Raw genomic sequence first — 22,389 nt, forward strand, 5'->3', positions numbered from 1 at the left:
CTCCAGCCGGGCTCTGAGATGTGTGAAAACTGTTGGATATTAACCAAAATCATAGAATCATAGAATCATTAAGGCTGGAAAAGACCTTCAAGATCATCTGTTCTTATTTTATGTCTGGACAAAATTTCTCAGTGATGAAGATATGTCTAGGGAAACCCATTAACTCAAATCTGGTTAAATCCAAGTCCATAGCCATGTGTTCAAAGACACATGCAAGTGTTTTATCCATACCAGTTATACATACATGCTTTGTTCCTTCCCTTCCCAGCTCCCTGGGACTGTCCCACCACTCAAGATACTCCTTCTGTCTATTGTATTCTGCTCTTTTCCTGTCATTCTGAGGCAAACAAAACTCCCATTGACTTAAAACATGAGAATAATTTCACAGTGGGCTCGTTTGACGTTTCTTTTTCCTTCTAAGGACTGGGTGAAACAGCTGAATCTGTAAGACTTGTGTAACAAAGTCATTTATGTTTATTATTCCTTATTAGATGTGAGGGGAGGCACACAGTGAAGGATATCTGTGGGACAACACAGTGCTGAGAAAGGAAACAACTCCAATGGCTTTAACAGAGCTGTTTCCATTTGCACCAGCTGAAGTCCCATTTCCGCTACTGCTATTCAATTAGCCATTGCAAATACAATCCTTTTTTCACCAATAACCTTATTTTAAATCCTATAAAGAACAAAGGGGAAACCTGCTTTGTCCCTGCTATTTGCAACCACTCAGTTGGCTTTCACAAACCATGGCAGGGAGAAAGAGGGTTTGTCAGGTATGAAAAGTGATCATAATTCTTGTCTTTTGTTTATAGACCTTAGAAGACTGGCTAGCAAGTGTCGCCGTTCAGCCCACTGGGGCTTTGTCAAGTCAACGCTGCAGAACCCAGGGCTTTTCACAGGAGCCACATGCGTTGGCTCTCCCAGCTGCAAAGAGGTCCAGCTATTCCTCTCCTTTCACTGTAGATTTCCTGTGTACAAATCCTTCGCTGAACCACTGCAGGACGTTAAATCTGTGGGAAAGCGGGGATATTGGAAACACATGTGTGGCCTTTCCTGTTGCTGCTGTACCACTGCACCAGGCAGGCCGAAGGAGGGCAGGAAGAAGCAGATGCTCCAGTCTGGCAATGGCTCGCCAGAGCTGGGAGAGCAGCCTTGGGTCCTGCTGGGGCTAATTGCTTTGGCAGAGATCCAGCTGAAGCTATTTCCATACAGGAAGGAAATACTGACCTAAAGACACTGCTGTAGCCTATTCTCAAAACCAGGTTTTCAGTTTGCACCTGTGTGAAGAACAGAGAGGAGCTGGGAGGGCATGGAGAGCTCACAGCATCCCGGCAACTTGCCCTGTCCTGCTCTGGTGAGGGAACGAGCAGAGAACTATGCTCTGTCCATAACTGTGCTTTGTTTCTGCTAAACAGGATTGCCCTTCTGCAAACTCCAGTCTGCCTGGAGCCAGGAACAGAGTATTCTGTGGACGTGTATTTCTCTCAGCCCTCTGCCTCTGGCCCAAAGGCTAAGTCGTTCATCTTGATTGACTCTGTAAGTAATGCTGTCATAATTCCCTCTGGACTGGATTTATACCACTTTGAAATGTGTTTGTTTGTTTGTTTTTAACATAAACTCATCCAAATATGTTTAAATCATTTATGGTGTGTTTTATCGGAAACCCAGGGAAACTTGCTCAATTACCTCCATTGGCACTCTTTCCATGCTTATATATGGAAAGACGGGATTGCATCATTTACCATTTTTATGGAGCAATGTTATAATAGCTCATCAAATCATACATGTTGTGTGTGTTAATAGCCAGAGTATGTACCTCTAGAGGTTGCTCATTTATTATGAGCACATTCCGCATATGCTGACAAGGTGGCGTGGTTAGGGACACACATTTTTCAATTCTTCATTCACCTATTTTTTTTTTTTTTAGTCTATATAATATAACTGAACCTAATTAAAAAATCATGGGGATTTCGAGATGGGTCCTGTCACTGGAGAAGTAAAATTAGTTCTGTGTTGTCCTGGGAATTATGTCCAGACATTTCCCATGTTTTCACCAAGGCAGAAACTGGGTGTTAGTTTTGGGTCTTTCTCTTGATAAAAATATTTGAAAATTCATTCCTCTAATTACTTCTGTAGAACCGGAGCTGACAAAGGCTGGCCATACTTGGACATACAGCCTCCAGATTATTTTTTCCCTATCTCAGTAACACAAGTAAAAATTTTGGCCTGCTTTTGGAGTCGTAAACATGGTACCTCTTAGCAGCAAAAACAGTTCTGAGCATATATCTGAGGTCTTATTATAATCTGACTTTTTTGTACACAGTCTCTTTTATTTGAAGAACGTGAGGAATGTCTGGACCTTCTGAATAAATGTGAATTTAGATTTAGAAATCCAGTGCTCCAGGCCCCTGTCCTTACCATGCGCACCACAGTCAGGGAATGTGGGAAATTCTGTTTTTCACTATATCTAAGCAAAAATATTTTCTTTTCCTCTTTACGCCACAGCTTGGACTTATTCCCAGAATCAGCTCTGTGGAAAACTTATGCAGTAAGAAGGATTTAGATGACTACCAAAAGTATCGCTGCATTGAAATTGCAGCAGAAGTTGGACCTCACATCCTGCCCGAGGCATGCTCACGGCTGATCGCCAGCATGTCTGCCCGCATTCACCACGGCGCCGTTGGTAAGGGGCAACCTGCACAGACACCTGCTGTGGTCAGTTGCTGTTTTTCCCTTGAGTTCATTGGGCATGTTGACTGGAGAGCTTTCAGTCCATGGTGGTGTAGGTAAGTGAAGCTGATCGGTATGGGCATGCAGGATACATCCCATTGGACCCCGAGCATGCTGCAAACATCTGTGGGTGGCATGGCTCTGGAATAGCCATGGATCTTGAAGCCCATCACATGTTGAGCTTGGTGGAGCAGCAGATGGAGCAGTGCTTATGTGCTTTCTGAAGAGCATTGCAATCAGAAGCAGCTTTACCAGATGCCCAAAGCAGTAACTTGGCTAATTTTTGCTACCAGAAAATAACAGGGGAGTTGTTAAGCCCTCTCTACAGATCCTGCAAGACAGCTGGATGCCCTGGTGGAGCTCCAGGCCTGATGCACACAAGTTGATGTGCTGAAACAAGTTCTCCAAGAAAACCTCAGCGGTGTCCCATTGAGAGTGCAGTGGCAGGTGGACTTTGAAGCCCCTGGCAGTATTCTGGCCCCACTGCAGGAACAGCTGCTGGGCTCTTTGGTTCAGGGAACTTCTTTGATGTTGGGCACAGAGTGACAGAGCTTCTCTGCACTTCCATTGACAGGAGTTGTTTGTCTGGATACCTTCGGTGTTCACACCCCCTGTGGAGTTAGCTTTGATCCTTGCCAAGACCTATCAGCATCTCCTTAGTTTGTGCTGTCTTTAGAAGAACAGATGCATCACTCACACATCATGCCATGTGGCCATGGCCACACAGCTACAATCTTCTCCTCAATTAAATTTGGGCTGCACTGATTCTGTGTAAACCTTCCAGTACAGCTCCCCATAGTGATGGGACTCTCACTTTGGCTTTCTAGCACTGGCATCCGAGCATCCTGGACACACATCTTCTGTGAGTTAGCAGACCACCTTTGTTCAGCAGGACAGTCCAAGCTGTCCACAAAGTAGCAGACAATGCACGGGTTCAGGCTAAGTGCTGCTTGCAGGCCGTGTCCAGTGCTGCAGCTAGAGCATGGCTGTAGGTGGTTAGTGAATCCCTGATGAGAGGTCATCAAGCTCTTCCCTTCCTGTCCTTATGTGCAAAAACTGCAAGTTTATGAGAACGGTCACACCCCTTTGTGTTTTTTTTTTTTTAACCAAGCCTGGTTTGATTTTCTTTCCCACTGGCAGCATGCAAGTGCAATCCCCAAGGGTCGCTGAACGCCAGCTGCAGCAGGCTGGGGGGGCAGTGTCACTGCAAAGCCAACGTCGTGGGACGCTGCTGCGACACCTGTGCTGCAGGCAGCTACGGCTTTGGCTTCCACGGCTGCTACCGTGAGTACTTAACAGCCAGTCCAACACCAGTCCCAGCACCAGTATCATCACTAGTAACAGTATTGTGCCCTCCATGGACATCACATCCTTGTAGAGCTTTGAAGCCACTGATATGCATGACGTGATAAAAAAATTATTTCCACATATAACAAATTTGCCGTCCCCATTGCTCATCCTGTCTCTGAGCAGTCTCAGTGATGGGTGGGTTGGTGGGGACATGCTGATGACACAGCTTCTCTTTGGTGTTTTCCAGCATGCGAGTGTCACCCACAAGGCTCGGTGAGCTCGCTGTGCGACCAGGTGACGGGGCAGTGCGCCTGCCGCCAGGATGTCGATGGGCAGCGCTGCAGCCGGTGCCTGCCTGGGTATTTTGGGTTTCCCCACTGCCGCCCATGCCCGTGTAATGCCTACGCAGAGCTCTGCGACGTGGTGACTGGCGACTGCCTCAACTGCAGCAGGTTTACGGCTGGAAGCCGCTGTGAAAGGTAAGGTGATGGGCGGCACTGCACCGCTCACCCCAAAAGCAGCTCTCTGAATTGCATATTTCTCTGAAACATGCTCTATTTGCTGGCTTGTATCATTTCCATATGACCAGCAAATGACTTCACCCATGTGTTTCCATCTCTGCTTAAAACAGTGCTCCTTTTTTTCATTTATATCCTTGCAGAATTATCAGAGGGTTCAGCATGGATGTCAGAATTAAATTTGTTGGCTGGCTAGTTTGGTTTGGCTGGATTGTGCCTTATCATTCCCTTTTAAGAGGATTTCCCCATGAAGCCTGTTGAGCTTCTCTTGCGATGCATTTGGACAATGCGTCCCTTCACTATTGTGGTTGTAGATGTCAAATAGATTAAAAATGGGAGACTGAAACACTTGTTGCCCTGCACCTCCACAGGAGCTCCATTACCCAGGTCAGGGATAATTGGAAAGCCAAGACTTTTAAACTGGCTTGTATAAATATACAGAATTGTGTTCCCATTTGCCATAGTAAAGCAGATTAAAGACCAAGGATGCTTCAGAAGTGGCTCCATTGCCTGCCTGTCCGGGTAATGCCACAGCTGCCAGCACCTTGAAGCAGCCATCACCCCAGGTTTGCAGAATGTTTCAGACAGAGCATTTCTACATGTATGTCACGCCTGAAATACGCAATATTCCCTGAGTGCTCTGAATGAATATTTGCTCTTTCACCCATGCTGGGACTTTCTAATGTCATGTCAATCACTCCTTGTGTGTACATATGGCAAAATACACGTGAGAGAGGAATACACATAGTCAGAGCTAGATATGAAGAATTTTTCTGTGATTTTACAGAATCACAGAATGGTTGATTCTGTAATCTAAATGATAGTGTATATATGACATATCACACATGCTCTGCACATACAGCTAAAAGCTACCATGCAAAAATTCTGCATATCCAGCTCTTATTACATGTATTCCTCTCTCTCTTGTATTTTGCCATATACACACACAAAGAGTTAAAATTATTTCAGAGTAGGTGCAAGTTTTCAGGAATATTCCTTGAAAAGAAAACAAATTTTTTATTTTTGTTTTTGTTTTCGCCAGATCTTCAGAATGCAGCTCTGATTTTACATTTTAGACCAAGTTTGAAGCTGCATACACGTGCACCAACTAATGGGGATAGCATTACAATGGCCTGGAATCCTAAATTAATTATAGATATATATAAATTGATTCACAAGCCAGGACTGAAAGGAGCATTTGACAATTCCTGCTGCTTTGTGTTGACTGCTTTGACAGGTGCATGGATGGCTATTATGGAAACCCCCTGAACAGAGAACCCTGCCGCCCGTGCATGTGCCCTGGGGCACCTACAAGCAAGAGTTTTTTTGCACGTTCCTGTTACCAGGACTCCCAGACTGCAGAATTAGTCTGCAACTGTCTTGAGGGATATTCAGGTAACAAGCAAAATAAAGACTGGTTTTGATTATATTAAAACTGATGTAAAACAAAAATGATGATCCTCTGCCCACCCTCTATTCAGAAATGACAAGTAAAATAATGGTAAAATAGGTAAGAAAAGTTAATGCCCAACTTTACTGAACTTCAGTGAGAATATCCCAAAAGTGGGATTTGTGCAGTTAGTATTCAAAAAAGGGATTAATTTATTCATATTCAGTGAAGTGATTCATTAATCTAATGTCACTCGCTGGAAACCTCCCCCTTTCCTGGGGTACCTGGTGGAGGGAACTCCAGTTGCTCATCACCTCTGAGAAACAAGCATTGGAAGCCCACATCAGAAAGATCAGGGCACCAAAAAGGAAGTGTTTCAGTGTTTGAATGGCCACTGCACTGGAGAAAGAGCCATTCTCAGCTATCTCAAATCTTTGCAGCAAACTGATGTCTCTCTTCCAGAGATACCATTGACTTAGCTTGAATTTCTGCAGGGAAAAACTGAAGTTATTTCCCTTCCCTTGGGCATTACAAAGATTTCCAGCAATGGAGCCAATGCTAAACCAATGCTGTTACATTTATTTAGGCCATGTTCCTGTATAAGTGAAGAGCAGTTTTGTCCAAGGAATCATTGTAGGGCCAAAATGATCCCTGTTGGTACTTACCCAGAGGATTGCTGTCCTTGGAAACAACTGATATCCTCAGTTCAGGACTTTCTTCCTCTTGCTCCTTCCTGGCAAGGTTCTTGTTCACCTCTGGGGCACCAGGTTCACTGTCCTTGAGACTGGGAAAGGCTCTGGTCCTGGGGACAGTGGTGAAGGAGCAAAGAGCATTTAGCCAAGGATGAGCTCGTGGACAAGGTCCCAGTGACACCAGCCTGCCCAGAAAGGCTTATGAGATGCAGAGTGGTAGCACCTTGATTGGGGGGTGGTGGTAAAGCTTTGGCATGGATGCAGACAGAACTGCAATGCCAGAAAGCAAGGACAGAATGTCCCAGAGCTCCTCTGACCTCCTGGAGATCCTCTGTTAGAGAAGGGAAGGCAGGTCTGGTGGGCTCTGTGTCACTCCAGAATAGGGCACATCCCACCTTCCTGTTACATTGGGGTGAAGGCACCAGGGAAAATCCTGCAAAATGGCCTAACTCCAACTACAGTTTTGTTCTCTACAACTTTCCAAGGAGGAGAAGTGGAGACAGAGGTGCTCATCTGTTTTCCCTCCTGTAAAGCAGCATTGGGGGAGGTTCAGACTAGACATTAGGAAATCCTTCTTTACTGAGAGGGTGGTTAGACACTGCAATGGGCTTCCTGGAGAGGTGGTTGACGCCCCATGCCTGTCCGTGTTTAACAGTCACTTGGATAGCGTTCTTAATGATAGGTTTTAACTTTGGGTCAGCCGCAAAGTAGTCTTAGAGTTGGCCTTGATTGTCTTTGTAAGTGTCTTCAAACTAAAACCTCTTCTCTTCTCTTCTCTTCTCTTCTCTTCTCTTCTCTTCTCTTCTCTTCTCTTCTCTTCTCTTCTCTTCTCTTCTCTTCTCTTCTCTTCTCTTCTCTTCTCTTCTCTTCTCTTCTCTTCTCTTCTCTTCTCTTCTCTTCTCTTCTCTTCTCTTCTCTTCTCTTCTCTTCTCTTCTCTTCTCTTCTGTGTGAGAGGGATGTGTTTCCAACAGACTGCCGTATGGGAGATATAATTTTAATGGATCACAGGATTAAAAGGCACCAGTCTCAAACCAATGGGTATCTTTCATTCAAAATCTGAATTCGAACAGGCAGCCTTTTATTGTTACAAATCACATGACTCTATTGAATTCTTACCAGCCAGCACATCTTTACCTTTCTCTCTGACAGGCCGGCAGTGTGATGAGTGTCCTAGTGGGTTCTACAAAAGCCCAGGAAGCCCCACGGAGCGCTGTGCACCATGCCCCTGCAACAACAACATTGACATGACCGACCCAGAGTCCTGTAACAGAGTCACCGGGGAATGCATCAAGTGTTTGCACAACACCCACGGAGCACACTGCCAGTTCTGCAAACCCGGTTATTTTGGCTCAGCCCTTGCTCAGGACTGCCAAAGTAAGTGAACAACAGCACTGCAATTGCATGTTATCATTGAGAAAAGATTGAAACAAATTAGGCTATAGGGAGAAGTTAGCCCTTAGGGGGATGATAAAACTAAAGCAGGCAAATGGAGCAGTATATGAGAGTCCTGAATAAATTTCTACCCAGTGATATGTATAACTGCTAATATGGTATCTATTAAATTCTATGTTTGTCATCCAAGTCTCTCTAAATCTTATACGGAATACCACTCCTAGGAAATGACTATTTGTGAACTGAAATCAGTATTAGCTGTCAGAAAAATAAATGTGCATTCTTCCCATTCAGGAAGGAATCAAAATTAAAGGAATCAAAGATAATCAAGAGCAATGCTGAGTTAGCCAGATGATCGCTTGCTGAGCTCCCTGCCTTCCCAGTTGTTTTGATGATATTATTAGAAATAGAGACTGTTCAGGCAGTTTAATAGACTGCATGAGGACACTGTCAATAACTCAGCATTTTGAAAGGAAAGGAAAGAGTGTAAGAACATGCAGGTCATAAGTTTCTTCACAAAGTTTCTCAAAGACCATTTTCACAAATGTGGCTGATTGAGGGTCTAATTTCTACAGGCCAGAAAAACATAAGTATTTTCAAGAAGCTCTTTTTTTTCTGGGATTCTCTGAAATATAGTACAAACCAATTCCTCATTTATTCTTGAAAGATGTCACCCAGAAATGGTTTAGCAAGAACTTTTGGCTCCTCAAAAGGAAGGCTTCTTATGTTACACAGCTTGCCATTAAATGGGGGTTCCCACACTGTCCAGTGCCTACTGTAAATCAGTTTTGCCTTATCCAACATATTTAATATTTCAATATAATAAGATTCAAAATTCACTACACCTTCATTTTTATGCCTGTATTAAAAGTAGTAAAAGCTCCCAGTAAGTTTGTTCAAAGTCATGTTTCAAGGCCAAGCTGTGCTTTATGTACAATTCTGATTTCCCATCAGCTATAGCAGCATCTGCTGTAGTAATTGTCCTTTTTTTTCTTTCAGTCTGCACATGCAATCTCACAGGTGTCCTCCCTGCCATGTGCCCAGGGAGGGACGCAGCCTGCCTGTGTGACCCAGCCACTGGTGCTTGCCCCTGCCTGCCCAACGTGGTGGGCATGATGTGCAACCAGTGTGCGCCTGGCTACTGGGACCTGGCTAGCGGAAAGGGATGTCAGCTCTGCAACTGTGAACCGAAAAACACCCAAAGCAACCAGTGCAACCAGGCAAGGAAATTACTCTGCTCTCTAGGAACTGAGATGGTGACATTTTGGCCTGGCACGGTTGGGACCTGCCCCTATGAGAATGTTTTTCTGTCTTGCACCCTGAAAACAACGAGTCTTTGGAAATTTGCAGTTGTTGCAACCAGGCTTGAAGTCATTACATCAAACGTTCTATTCTGATATTGTGACTTCACTTGCAAGCAATTTCTCTTTGCTTGTGTGTTTCTTTGCAAAGTGGATTGTAGAAGTAGAAGAGAAAATGATACATAGGAAAAAATGCCTCATAAACATATGTACAGGGAAAGAGGAAGTCCAGGCTTGGGCCCAAGAGACTTGCATGTATTTTTTTTAAGTGTTTCCTTTCATAAAGTAGCAGCTGTTGCCATTGCATTAATCATGCATTATCAATCAGACTGCTGGAGTATCTTTTCTCACCTTTAATTCCTGTGCACTTTCTAGAGCAAGAATGTAGAAAAAATAAAACAATGCTGCAGAATAGAGAGCTAAAACTGTGGTCCCATGGAGAAAACTGCAATTTTGCTCTTGACTTCATGGCCCCAGGACCTAATGCCAAGCTCTTGCTGATATGCTTTCACATTTTCCCTTCAATATGCCTTCTGTTTGTTCTGGTTTATTTAGCGGATTTATTATTTTTCCCAGGAAATGTAGCTCTTAACATGACAGAACTACACCACTACTGCTTTTCTGAGTTATACCAGTTATCAGAGCTGTAATTCCCTGCAGTTTAATTTTGCTGCTGAATTCCAAAATAAATTTTCTAGGGCAATGTGCATAGTATACCCTGGAGGTTTTCTGTTACAGCTAATATATCATGTAGTTAAAAGTTGAAATGTTAAGCTTTTTTCAAGCAAAAATAAGACATTAATCTGTTTTGCAAAAGAAAAAAAAATCCTCTTTCAGATAATAGTCAGAGGGTGAATTCTCTAAGATCATCTGTAGGCTGGACCATACAAAACTTTTCATATCAGTAAAGAAAAACCAACTCTCCATGCCCACTTTGTTTTCATGACCTTCAGGAGGAATATGGGAAAACAACATGTATAAACCATGTTGTTTGCAGAACATATGGAAGCTCTGTTGCTGCAGTCCCCATGCAGCTGTATAACAGAGCGAAAAGGAAACCCAGCAAATAATGTCTGTCCAGTCGTTCTGTGTGGGCAGCTGTTTAATCCTGACCTCTCTTTACAGCTTACAGGCCAGTGTCCATGTAAGCCTGGCTATGGTGGAAGACGTTGTGACGAATGTGAGGAAAATTACTTTGGCAATCCTCAGGTGCACTGCATTTGTAAGTATTACTACGTGGGGACAACCAGATTAGAAATTGCTTCAAAAAGAACGTTTGGCTCATACATTCATAGAGGAGACAGGACTTATATCTAGAGAAACAGACTTTATTACATTTGAGTGTATGAGATGGATAAAATTGTTTATATTATTTATCAGTACTTTTCCCTCTGCAGTTATGACGTGAATATGGATGCAAGAGGTAAAGAAGAGATGTTAGACATGTAGTCCCCTTCACTCTAACTTGAACACTGGTTTCACCCTCTGCTGTTTAGAAATGGCCTACACTAGCTGAAGGCTGCAGAAGTGGCGTGTAGTGCAGCTCTCAACAGACAGCTCCCCAACCCAGGGAGTACCAGGGTGAAGTTTCGGGAGAGCTATATCTCACCTGACTTTAGCTGTCCCAAAGCCAGGGACCAGGTCTGAACTCCTCTGATCAGTGTTGCTGATTTCCAGGTTGTTCAGGCTGATAAGTGTCTCCAAATAATATTTTATGTCCATTTTTTGTCGTTCAGATCGGATGTTAGGAAAAGGTTCTTTACTGAGAGGTATCACAGAGACACAATGCTAGAGGAGCAGAGCTGCACACAGTGGGGGAAACCTCCAACATGGGCAAAGGAGCAATTAGCAGTAGAATCACATCAAGAAAAAGAAACCCCATGTATCAGTGGTCTGCTCAGCAGGATAATGTTGATCCATTGATCGACATTGGTCATTAATCAATGATTAATGTTGACCCAGCCTAGCAGGCTCAAACAGCAGCAGAGAGAACCAGTTTCTGTTTGCAGTGTTGAAGCACACGATCGGGTCTCCTGTATGTGCTACTCCTGCAGAGAAGGGACAACTGTGTGTGACTTGCTGTCCCTTTCCTGCAGCATGTGCGTGTAACCTGGAGGGAACCAGCCAGCCCCAGTGCGACAAAGCCACCGGCGCGTGCAACTGCCGTGCTGGTGTCACGGGGTGGTTCTGCAACCAGTGTGGCCGTGGCTTCGAGAAAGACTTTCCCTCTTGCCGTCAGTGTCACCTGTGTTTTGATCAGTGGGACGCCGAAATTACTGCCCTCGCCCAGACTGTTCAAGGGCTAATGAGGTTTGCTGCAAGTCTGGAGGATAAAGGAGGACGAATGCCCAGCTGTGACATGCGCTTCAAAGCCTTTGAAGATGCCATTTCTGAAACTGAACGAATTTTGAAGCATCCTGTTCTTTCACTGGAGGCACTCGCAGGCATCAAGGATTTTCATGGCTATGTTCAGTAAGAGTTGGCTGCTGCGTTAAAACCTCTTGGCTAAGAAAGCAATCTTCCCCCAAACTTCACCAGCCTTACCTTTCCTTACCCTTACCTTCAAATCCTGTTTCTGATCAGCACACAGATGTTGGAGTGCGAAGTCACCGTTTCCAACAGATCTGTGAACAAAATAATCTTTATATATAATATCCCCCCACCCCAGGCATGTACTTAAATGCAGGAATTTTCCAGTTCCTAAAAGATTCCTAAATAAGCCATTACAAGTAAATTTCTGGTCATTTAGAAATTTATCTCTTGTCATCTAAAATATTGTGTATCTCAATTGTAGTTTAAGAACATTTCAATCTGATTACTGACAACTGCCATTTCCCTTGTAGAGAAAAAGTTGCACAAATGGGTCCCCTTCCTAGAATGCTGCATGAATTTCCTGACCTTAATGAGAACATTGAAGATATTAGGGAAGAAGCTGACCTTGTCTACGAACTTCTGCAACAGAAAAGACATCTGCATCACAGTTTTCATTACTTGAACCTCAAAGGTAAGTCAGCCAGAAATTAACTGGAATAAGTAAACATAATCCAGGAAATTTCACAGTGTTTTGAACCATTGAACCACACATTTCGAAGATCCCTAGATTTTAGTTCCATGCAGTAGAGAAAAAAATCAAATACTAAGAACATCATTATACTAATTTCCAGACTCTCTTTTGTCGTAAAATGCCATGACTTCTAGAATCATAAATTTCAGATGCATGCACCAGGGTCATCTCAGTCAAAAATCCCATGAGTCCTGATGTTTACATCAGGATTTCAAGGCCACCCAGTTTCACATTATAGACTCACAAATCATACAGTAGATGAGCAAAAGATTTTCTTTTTCACTGCTTCTGACTCCTATTGCTCTTAGCAATACTTAAAAAATGTACAGCAATAGTTTGTTTAATTAAAGCAGAGAGTCATAGTGCAACTTCTCAGTGTTCCCATGGGAAAAATGCAGGACTTTATGTGGTAAGGAACTCGCTCTCCATCATCAAAAAATATGAAATCAGAACTGAGTTGTTTGACATTTTTTTAAATAATTACACCATCTCTGCTAATGGCAGTAATGACAGTGTCACAGGCTGAATTCTGGAGAAAGATGGGAATGTATCAGTCAGGGATCTTGAGCAGATACTAGACCATCCACAACGGCAGATTTTCGGCAGTGTACACTCTGCCAAATGACCAAAGAGATGGCTGCCAAGACATGAACCCCAAGAAGACATGGTAAGCACTGCAGAAGACAGCAGCTACAGGCAGTGCACCCCCACTTTGAGTTCCTCTGTGTTTCGTTTAAGCAAGAAGAAAGTTGGACTAAAAAAGATCGAATAAAATGAAGGAAAGCTCAATGGAATGTAAAGTCAAGGGAAAGGAAGAGGGAAAAAGAGGGATTAATTAAGATTTAGGGCTCCCTGCACTGTTATGCTTGGCAGTGCCCCCAGGACCAGCTCCTCCACTCGGATCCTGCATGAGAGGTCAGCAGCTCTCCCAGGCACCAGGTCCCAGTTTGATCGGGTCTTGTGCTGACTCTGAGGAAAGCAGGAAGGCAAAGAGACAATAAATCCCAATGAGATCAGTGGATGCGCAGCTGAAGCATCCGCATTGCTCTCTGGTCATGTTCCAGTTCCGCTTTAGCTTTTGGCCTCCAGAGGCAGATAAACAGACCTATAAAAAGCACACAGGGGTGTGGGGAGGGGAAGACCTTGAATATAAGTTGAATTGCTGGTTGGAACCACAAATACTCATTGGTCCTGCTAACAAACGTCTAGCAGCACAGAAACTACTTTTCCCTCAAGACGACCTCATTCCCTGATGTCTGGGAGAAAGCCTGGCTCCCTCTTCCTTTCTTCATTCCAGGACCAGCAGCAAATCCTAGCAATGGCTCTGCCTGCTTTGTCCTGACCGAAGCAAGTGGGGTAGGGCAGGATGGAGGACATGCCATGTACCCCATCTGGGGCACATTTGACACTTGTGCTCCAGACACACATGGGGAATGGGCTCCTACCTACTTCTCCTTGCAGAGGATCAAGTGAAATGAGTTCAGGACTCTTCCTGAGCTCCTCATGGGCATATACTCAGCTGCCTGACCTGGAAACGTCAATATCTAATGATGAATTAAAATCCCTGGAAAAAACAAAATGCACACGTCCTTAAAAGAAGGCTTGCAGCGTATGAAATCTCATTAAATTACCTCCTCCAGCCTTGGCCCCTGGCTTTGCAGCCACTGTGGCATGGTAGTGTGGTGAGTGTGCCTTCCTAGGCTGTTAATCAAGCTATGTTTAACGTAAAGGAACTTGGAAACTCTACAGCTCCGTCACAAACCGAGCATGAAAAATGTATTTGGGCCACTTAATGAAGAGCTGAACCACTGTAAAATATTCCTGCAATGGAAATGTTGCATAGAAAACAGCCGCATGCTTAGATATGGAGTCACAGCAGCCCCTTGCCAGGTATTTCGTATTAGTATCTAACTTTAAACTGCGCGTTGTTTCCAAGAGTTACGAGATAAAACAAACAGCTCTGCTTCCACATAGTAATTAAACATTGGTCAGCTTCAGCCAAAGCAAGGCCAAGAGCTTTAGTGCCTGGTAGAAAGCAGTCAGGACTTGATGAGTCTTCTTACTGACTTCAACCAGTAACTGAGCCATTATCAGCACAGAGGGATGCTAGTCAATGACCTCTCATGCTTTTTCAGTGCTGACACATCAGTTCTGGCTCATTGCACATCCTTCTGCATGGGGATGTGCAGAAATCTTTGGGTTCCCTGGAGATCTGGGAAGCCTTGATAGCAGCAACTTCAAATTGTGAGTTTCACAAAAGGCCTGAGTCCTTTCTTTAGGCTAAAAAATGTTTACAAAAAATCATTAAAAAAAAAAAAAAAAGAAAAAGAAAAAGAATATTCTCCATGCCTTTTGAGTCTCTCCTAGAGAAAAAGCTTACACTAAGTAAACAAGAAAATGCTTGTTTCTTGGCCTACAGGCTTATCGTGGAAATGCATTTTTTTTTTTTTAGCACATCAGTCCTGCAACTGAATTTTTCCAGAGCCAAAGAAAACTCATAAATTCCCATTTGCGATCTATGTTTTGGGCTTAGTTAAGCTGACTGTTTAACTTTTGGGTACTATGCTGAACAAGGAGAGGACAAATGCTTTCCTGAGGCACAGATCCAGTGCATTTGCATCTATTTTAGAAGGCTTTATGGGTATCAATTCCTGTTTGGTAGCTGGCTTATTAAAGGAGTTAAAAATCTGCCCGAGGAAATCACAGTTCCTGTCCCTCCCTGCTGTCATCAGTGTCATCACACATCAACCACCAGTGACACAGACTTAATTACTTGTCATTCACCATTCGTCTAGAATTCAAGTAAATGCATGAATTAAATGCCACCAAAATACCTTTCGTACTAACCACTATTTCTATTGCTACAGAGGCCATCAGCAACATTAGGAAACACTTTGAAATGTCATTGCTGGCAGAAGAGGAAAGCAGAGAGACAACCCCAGTCATAAGATACTCGGAGTACACCAGGAACAGCACGCTCGCTGCGATGGGCCAGCAGGCCTTGAAAGGAAGCAATGTGCTGGAGCAGCTCAAGATGATCAAGATCCCTGACATCCAAAACTTAAATGAAAAGATAAGCGCTGTGGGTTTTTGACAGGAAATAAATAAAACCAGCTTTTTTTTTTTTCTTTTCTTTTCTTTTTTTTTTTGATGCTGCTATTAGTTTTTGTTTTAAAAGGGTGGTTACATGCATTTTAAATCTGGAAAAGGCCACTTTCCTGGCATGGGTGTTCAGTCACGTCAGAAACAGCTGTACCTCTCAGCTGTGGTTGCTACCACCCTTCTGGCAGCCATTGCTCCCAGGGCAGACCCACCAGGAGGGACTGTTTCAATCTCAAGCACTTTCTAGTCTCAAGAGGACTTCCGTGTAAATTCTAAAAAATTAACACCAACCTCCACCATCAGTGGCTTAATCTAAGCAGAGCAACTTTGCCCTGGAGTGGACGAGGAATGTTCACTTGTCCTTTGCAGCACCTGTGGGACGGGAAGGCCAGAACCCTTCTGCTGGGCAGCAATGAATACCTGACAGCATCCATAGCCAACACTGACAGCTGGCAGAGCACATCCACCTCAACCTTTAGTCTTGACTGACATCTGTGTCAAAATACTTAGAGGCCTAGGCATGGTGCTGTGCTCTGTGAGACGTGATCTGGGTCCTTCAGAACAAACAGGATGGGTTTGGATGCCCCATGGACTGGATATGGCCAAGGGACGGTTTCAGTCCTTTTGCCATAGAGTGAAACAAAGCTCTACATATAACACAAAGAGCCCACAAAATGGCTCCTGCAAGGAGGAGGTTGGAGCTGGGGGCTGCCATTGCATTCTTTGGGTCAGGGAAAGGGGTCCTGTTACAGTCCGTGAGCCTGTCTTTGGAGATATTAAACCGTGTGTTTCAGGGAAAATCCCATGCAATATTCAACGTTCACATTATGCCCAACATCCTTCCCACAGGAGGTTATTTCAGATGCCCAGAGGAGTCCTGACATGAACATCTTCTTTATTTCAGATCTGCGGGGTGCCAGGGAACCTGCCCTGTGCTGCAGCAGCCTGTGGTGGTGGCCCAAACTGCAGCGGAGCTCTTCCCCTCTCCTCCTCAGCCTTCAGGAAGGCTGAGGAGACTGCTGTCCTGTTGACCAACTTGACTACTCAGCTACAGGAACCTGAGAATCAGGTATGCATATCAAACTTATATTTGTTTAATGCAATGGGCAGAGGATGGGAAACAGGGCATTCCCCTCCAGGGAAACACCATGCATGAGCAGTGTCCTGTCTGTGAGTCCACAGTTATGCTAAAACCCTCAAAACCCAGGGAGTTTTGTGCTTCCCACAGCATTGCTGTCTTTGCAAAGTAAGCTTTTCCTCTGCTCTCCCTGGATGCTTTGTCACATTAGGGGGGAAAAGCTGTTCCTGGGAATCAGAAAAGGCCAATTTGCTTCTAGAACTTATAATCAGAGAGGGAGCTGAGGATTGGGGTCCTGCCACCTCCCTTCACAGGGATGGAGTTGGCTACATCACAGTCAGTCACCCACACTCCTTTTATAATCAGTGGAAATTGTCAGACAACTCCATCTTCATTTTCTCCATACCAGCTATATGTCTGTCGTTGCCTGAAGGTACTGGTTTTCTGTTTTATTTTTTTTCACTTTTCAAGAACGGCTGGCTTAGATTTGGATGGGTGAATTGTGGATAGCTAAATTGAGCAAAGATGTAGTAGTAAGTCCCAAATCTACAAAAACTCAGCTGCTCCTTGGACAAAGAGCAGTGAGCTGGTCATGGACTCCATCCCAGCACAATAGATGTATCATGGGTCAGTGCCGTGAGTATTAGAGGCAGTCCCACCAAACAACTATGTCTATCAATGCCTTCCTCCTCCTCACAACTTCCAAGATCTCATGGGTCATGGTGTCCTGTGCCTATGGAAGTTGGTAGCATGAGGCTAGTGTTGTCTATAATTTTATTGGGAAAGGTTGAAATGGAGCCCTTTGTCAGTAGCCTGAGCACGGCCCACGTTTATTGCATTGATATTATTGCTCTGCATATCATTAAGCTCAATTTATACAGCTTCATTTTACTATTATGGTTGCCATTAAGGAATTATTGCAGATAATTTCAAGCTGAAGCTTTTCTGCCCCCCCTCCCCCCCCCCCATAATGTTTATAAGGGCATCGAGTATTTGGCTGCTCCACTTTACTACAGAGGAGCACTGAAAATAACTCAAAGCATGTCCAATGCACATGTGCAAAGGAAGCAAAACAGACAAGTCCCCAGATGACAACGAAGACAGTTTGTTCTCATTAACAATCAGAGAGAACGCCAGTTACAGTGATAGGCAAAAACCATTTTCCAACAGAAACATCATTCTGCTGCGGCTTTGTCCCCTCCCTGCAGGGTGTCTGGGCATCCATTTCCTCCTTCTAGAGTCCACACAACATTGCTCTGCAGCTATCAGGGGGAGAAATGAGCCATCAGGGCACACACTGAGGCCCCAAAACATGCAGGGACAGCAGTGAAGTAAAAACATCATTGTTTTTTTTGCTTCCTAAGGTAACAGTGAATCTCTTCCCTCCATCCCTGTGCATTTCCTTAAGAGTAAAGCACAGCCCCCAGCAAAGCAAAATACTGTTGCAGTTTGGTAATTAAGCTAATTACTAACTAAAGATCAGTTAAATAATCAAATATACTAATTTAATGGCAAAAATTAATTTTAAAAGACAATCATTAATTCTAGCTTTTTTACTTGTGTCATTTTAAGAGCATTTTTAGCAGCAATTCCAGTGTGAAAAGGCAAATGAAATTATATGCTTTTTCTGTACTGAATCTGATCAATGACACAGCGCAATACTGCAACAGAAAATAAGTCAGCACCTTCTTTTAGAAACAGAAGTGGTTGTCTTTTAGTTTTTTTCTAAGGCCAAAGGCCATGATGTAACAGCTTTCAGAGCTCCCAAAGTGGTCTCCTACTACAGATTTTTCAAAAGCTCGACAAGTGACTCCAGCTGAGGCTTGTATCAAAAGTACCTGTCAGAGCTCAACTTGCCAAGCAATGATATACAGCCTCCAGAAAATGGCACTGCTGTTTCTGATAGTATTTCCAGGTTGAAAGCATCAGAAAGATTGCAGAAGACACCAAGCTGAAAGGTTCGCTGTTTAATGGGGAACTGGAGAGAGCTAAGAACCAGATTGAAGTTGACCAAGAAATCACAAAGGAGTTCATCAAAAAAGTGAAAGACTTCTTGATAGGTAAATATGCAAGGAAAATTCTTTCTGACTCTTTATATATATATAAGTATATATATTTCAATGTAATGTTAACATAACAGATGGCTAGAAAGTGGTCTAGCTGCAGGCATATCAAATTTCTTGTCTACGTCCTGATCTGTGCATCTTTTTTTGATTGTGGTGTTCCTTTTTCCCAGATGATGGTATTTTGTACTAATTTTCCCATAGATTGCTATGTTCTGATTGTCATCTTTTATTAATTTACTTAATTTGAAGCAGGCAAGTAATTCCCTCGGTTCCTGGTTCATCTGAGAAAAGGTCCGCTAATGTAATTTCATACAACATATAACATCCAGGCATCTTCAATGCACCCTCAAATTGTTATTCCACCCTCTTCTTCCCGGCCCATAAATAGAGGCTCTCTGTAGGGAGCGTGGGAATTAGGACACAAATTGACAAACTGCTCCATCTTCTCCGTAAAACTGTAACTTGAGGAATCAAAGGATTCTGGTAGGATTTCAGCCCTCACAAAAAAAAAAAAAAAAAATAACAAAATAACAATACATGCCCTAAAACTTTTTCCACCCTCACAATTGCAGAAATGTCTTTTACCAGACGCACATAAAAGGAGTTTAACTGTGTTAGTATAATCTCTTGGATGTAGCTGATCTCATAATTCTCTAAGGACTGCATGTTGGCATTCCTTTGGCATTCATACCTCCATATCCAAACAGCAGCGAGGGAGTAAGGGCAGAGGACTTCCTTTGTTCAGGAACACTGAAGTTATTTTTCTGAATTTGAAGGAAAAAGTCAATTCAAGTCCTTAGTGGACTCGTATTTTTATTTGGTTGCAACTGAGAATTTCATCTTTGGCTCTTCTTTTATGTGTCTTAGAAGACATATGGTATTTACTAATAATTGTAAAGGATTTATTCATCAATTTTTGGTTTGTAAATTGAAGTTTCTGCACCATAGCAGCTAAAATGCGTACAATTACATCAAAGCTGCTGTACTCTACAGCAACGGGCATAGTGGTTTTAGATTAATGCATTCTGACAGAAGATAGCTCTCAGAAATACTTGCCTGGTTGCACAGTAACTGCCTTTTATTTAATTCTTGGGAAGTTATTTTGGAGAGTTAGCACAAATGTAGCATGTTTCAACTGCCTTATCACCTCAGGTCTTGTCTACAAGGGGAAGGGAGCAGAAAGCAGAAGTGATGATGGGACTTTGCAAGGCGTTAGCTACTCAAACCCTGAGTACCTGCACCTCAGCGCAGTTTGTATTGGGGTGAGAGCATTTGGAAGAGGGGTTGTTAAAGTATGTATTTCCTACTGTAAATTCCCATCCCATCTCAGTCTGTCCCAAATTCCCCTCTGCAGCTGAGCTTTCCTCATTAAACAGCGGAGGAACCACTTTCTGAGCACTGTGGCAACTCCAGGGAAGGGATTACTCCCACCAGCTGGCATGGAAAGCTTCCTTCACACCCCGGTCTCCTCAGCGCCTCTTTGATCTGGGGACCGAGGGAGAAATGGGCTCTGACACATCTGGCTGTGCCTCATGCCGACTTAAAACCTTCCATGGGTTCAGTTCTGCATCAGAATTTTAATAACCCAGTTCAAAGTGGGTTCAAATCCTCAGCTCAGTCAGCTCTGACAACACCAACAGCAGTACCTGGAAGCGTTAATATTAAATCACAAAATGTTGGAGATAATTCTCTTACCCCCTTGCTGTGCTTGTCAGCTTTATTCTGCCACATAACTCGACGTCTAGGCAACCCTAACGATCCTTTACATTTTGCTGGGAGGAAGCCTCCACTTCAGACCATCCCAAGCTCAGTTTCTGTTGCAGATGAGAGCGCGCCTCCAGAAGACATTGAGAAGGTGGCGAGTTACGTCCTGGAAATCAACCTGCCCCTGACTCCACGAGAGCTAACGAGCATGCTTGGCAAAATCCAAAGCATTATGGCCCACTGTCAGAAGTACAAACTGAATGCAACTAAGAGAAACAGGAAAATGGAAGCGGCTCAGACACTGCTGGGGGACGCACAAGATGCTGAGTGAGTAGGCTGACTCCAGCTGAGATGGCACTGCATGCTGAAGGACTGCTCCATACCCCAGGCACTGAGTATCCTGGGAACTCCGGAGGGAAAGTCCAGATTTCAGCACATTTCAGATTGCCATTTTGCACCAGCAAGCAGCCATGTTGGCCTGGGCTGCAGGATCTGAGCTGCTGCAAGAGGTGGCAGCTCCCCAGGACTCCTGGTCCTGCCTGCTGAATGCAAAGGACCGAGGCAGCTACACTTCCATGTGGGTCATTACACCTGGTTCATTGGGAGGCTTAAATATGGGTGAGGAAGAAGAGCCAGAACTGGGGAGGGAGGAAATATGTTCACCTCATAAATGAGCTTTCCTTACCAGCATTGCACTCCCACACAAGGCCCTTTACTGGCGTTGTGCTTTGCCAGCTAAATCACACTTTTAATAGCTGCTGGTGGACTTGAAGGAACATTTCTGCCCGTGAGCATGGGTGCATTTGCAACATGTTCTTGCTTTGCCTCCTCTCCACACCACAATACTACACACACTTTTATTTTTCCTTTTTCAGCAAAGCAGCTAAAGCTCTTCCACCTGTGCATGAAATTAATGAGAAACTAAAAAATGCTGTGAGCTCCCAAGGACGCTCCAAAAACACCTTCATAAAGTTGAATGAAGAAATAAAAGGAATCAGAACACAAATCTCACAGGTATCTTGCTTTAAATCTTTTAATTTATTTGCAACACACATCTTAGAAAAAGATGGTTCATCTCAAATTTTCCTCAACGTATATGTAAAAATAAATAAAACCAGAATGTGTCTCAGATACAATTTCAGTACCACAACGTATAAGGGTCTCCTCTTGTTTATCAGTTGTCGTTCACCTCCTTCATTACCAAGCCTCCTTCTGTTCTAGGCTGAGAACCAACTGAACAAGACAGGCGATGAACTCAATGACTTTTCAGCAAAGCAGTCCAAAGTGGAAGATGGAATTGCCACGTTGCGGATGAAAATGCTGATGAACAGGAATCAAGCTATGAGTGCAAGAGCAGGGGCAGAAGCAGCATTCAAGCGAGCTCAGAAAATTGACAACGTAAGCCATTCTGTCACAGATTAAAGGAAAAAAAGGTTGCGTACATGTTTGATAGTAATTTTGATTCAGAATTGTAATTGTGCTACCTTGCTCTCCTCAAAACTCTAAGCTGTCCTTATGCCACACAGTGTTCAATCCCCCAGGTTAAGTCTAATTTCCTTATTGCTTTAAGGTTTCTAGAGGTTCTCCAAACTTCTGTTTGCTTGAATGAAAGAAAACACATTTCTCTAGCTACTCTGTGACATTCTTCCTCGCTCTGTGTATAAGACTCGTAGTCACCATGGGCACCAGTAAACACAACAGAGCAAATCACAAAACCAAATATTAAAATATGTGAGCGATGGAAGCAGTCTGGCCATTCATCTTGTGCTGATCTCCTTCAGGGAAAATTGTGGTGGGAGTTATGTGGAGGTTGTGGCTGGCTGCTGCTCCATAGCTCCAGTTTTTGAGGCAGCTGAAAATTTACTAAAATGCTGTGTGAACCAGCATTTCAGAACCAGGTACCCACAGCTCTGAAGGGAGAACACAACTACGTGGCCAGGTTATAAGAAACGCAGTAGAAATCTAAACTGCAGCCTCCAAGGCACCCTAAATCAGCATGGAATGGAGATAGCCAGTAAATATTCCTACACCCAAAATTGTTTAAAAAATCGATGCTACAGG

General features: G+C 43.7%; 1 protein-coding gene across 1 annotated transcript in view; it reads left to right on the plus strand.

Moving 5' to 3' along the window:
- The window catches only part of LAMB4 (laminin subunit beta 4), a gene marked incomplete at both ends in the record, with an annotated part of 42,294 nt that overhangs the window by 17,776 nt on the left and 2,129 nt on the right, over positions 1-22,389 (plus strand). The window contains 17 exons of the mRNA XM_082759347.1: positions 813-934; positions 1,416-1,536; positions 2,506-2,683; positions 3,871-4,014; positions 4,268-4,499; positions 5,776-5,933; positions 7,771-7,995; positions 9,013-9,233; positions 10,440-10,536; positions 11,411-11,786; positions 12,158-12,318; positions 15,246-15,451; positions 16,385-16,549; positions 18,474-18,618; positions 20,448-20,655; positions 21,204-21,342; positions 21,550-21,726. Of these exons, the coding sequence (XP_082615473.1) occupies positions 813-934; positions 1,416-1,536; positions 2,506-2,683; positions 3,871-4,014; positions 4,268-4,499; positions 5,776-5,933; positions 7,771-7,995; positions 9,013-9,233; positions 10,440-10,536; positions 11,411-11,786; positions 12,158-12,318; positions 15,246-15,451; positions 16,385-16,549; positions 18,474-18,618; positions 20,448-20,655; positions 21,204-21,342; positions 21,550-21,726 (3,075 nt within the window). The remainder of the gene's footprint in view (positions 1-812; positions 935-1,415; positions 1,537-2,505; positions 2,684-3,870; positions 4,015-4,267; positions 4,500-5,775; positions 5,934-7,770; positions 7,996-9,012; positions 9,234-10,439; positions 10,537-11,410; positions 11,787-12,157; positions 12,319-15,245; positions 15,452-16,384; positions 16,550-18,473; positions 18,619-20,447; positions 20,656-21,203; positions 21,343-21,549; positions 21,727-22,389) is intronic.

This window comes from Aythya marila, assembly GCF_965140915.1.
Source record: "Aythya marila genome assembly, chromosome: 1".
Classification (NCBI taxonomy): Eukaryota; Metazoa; Chordata; class Aves; order Anseriformes; family Anatidae; genus Aythya; species Aythya marila.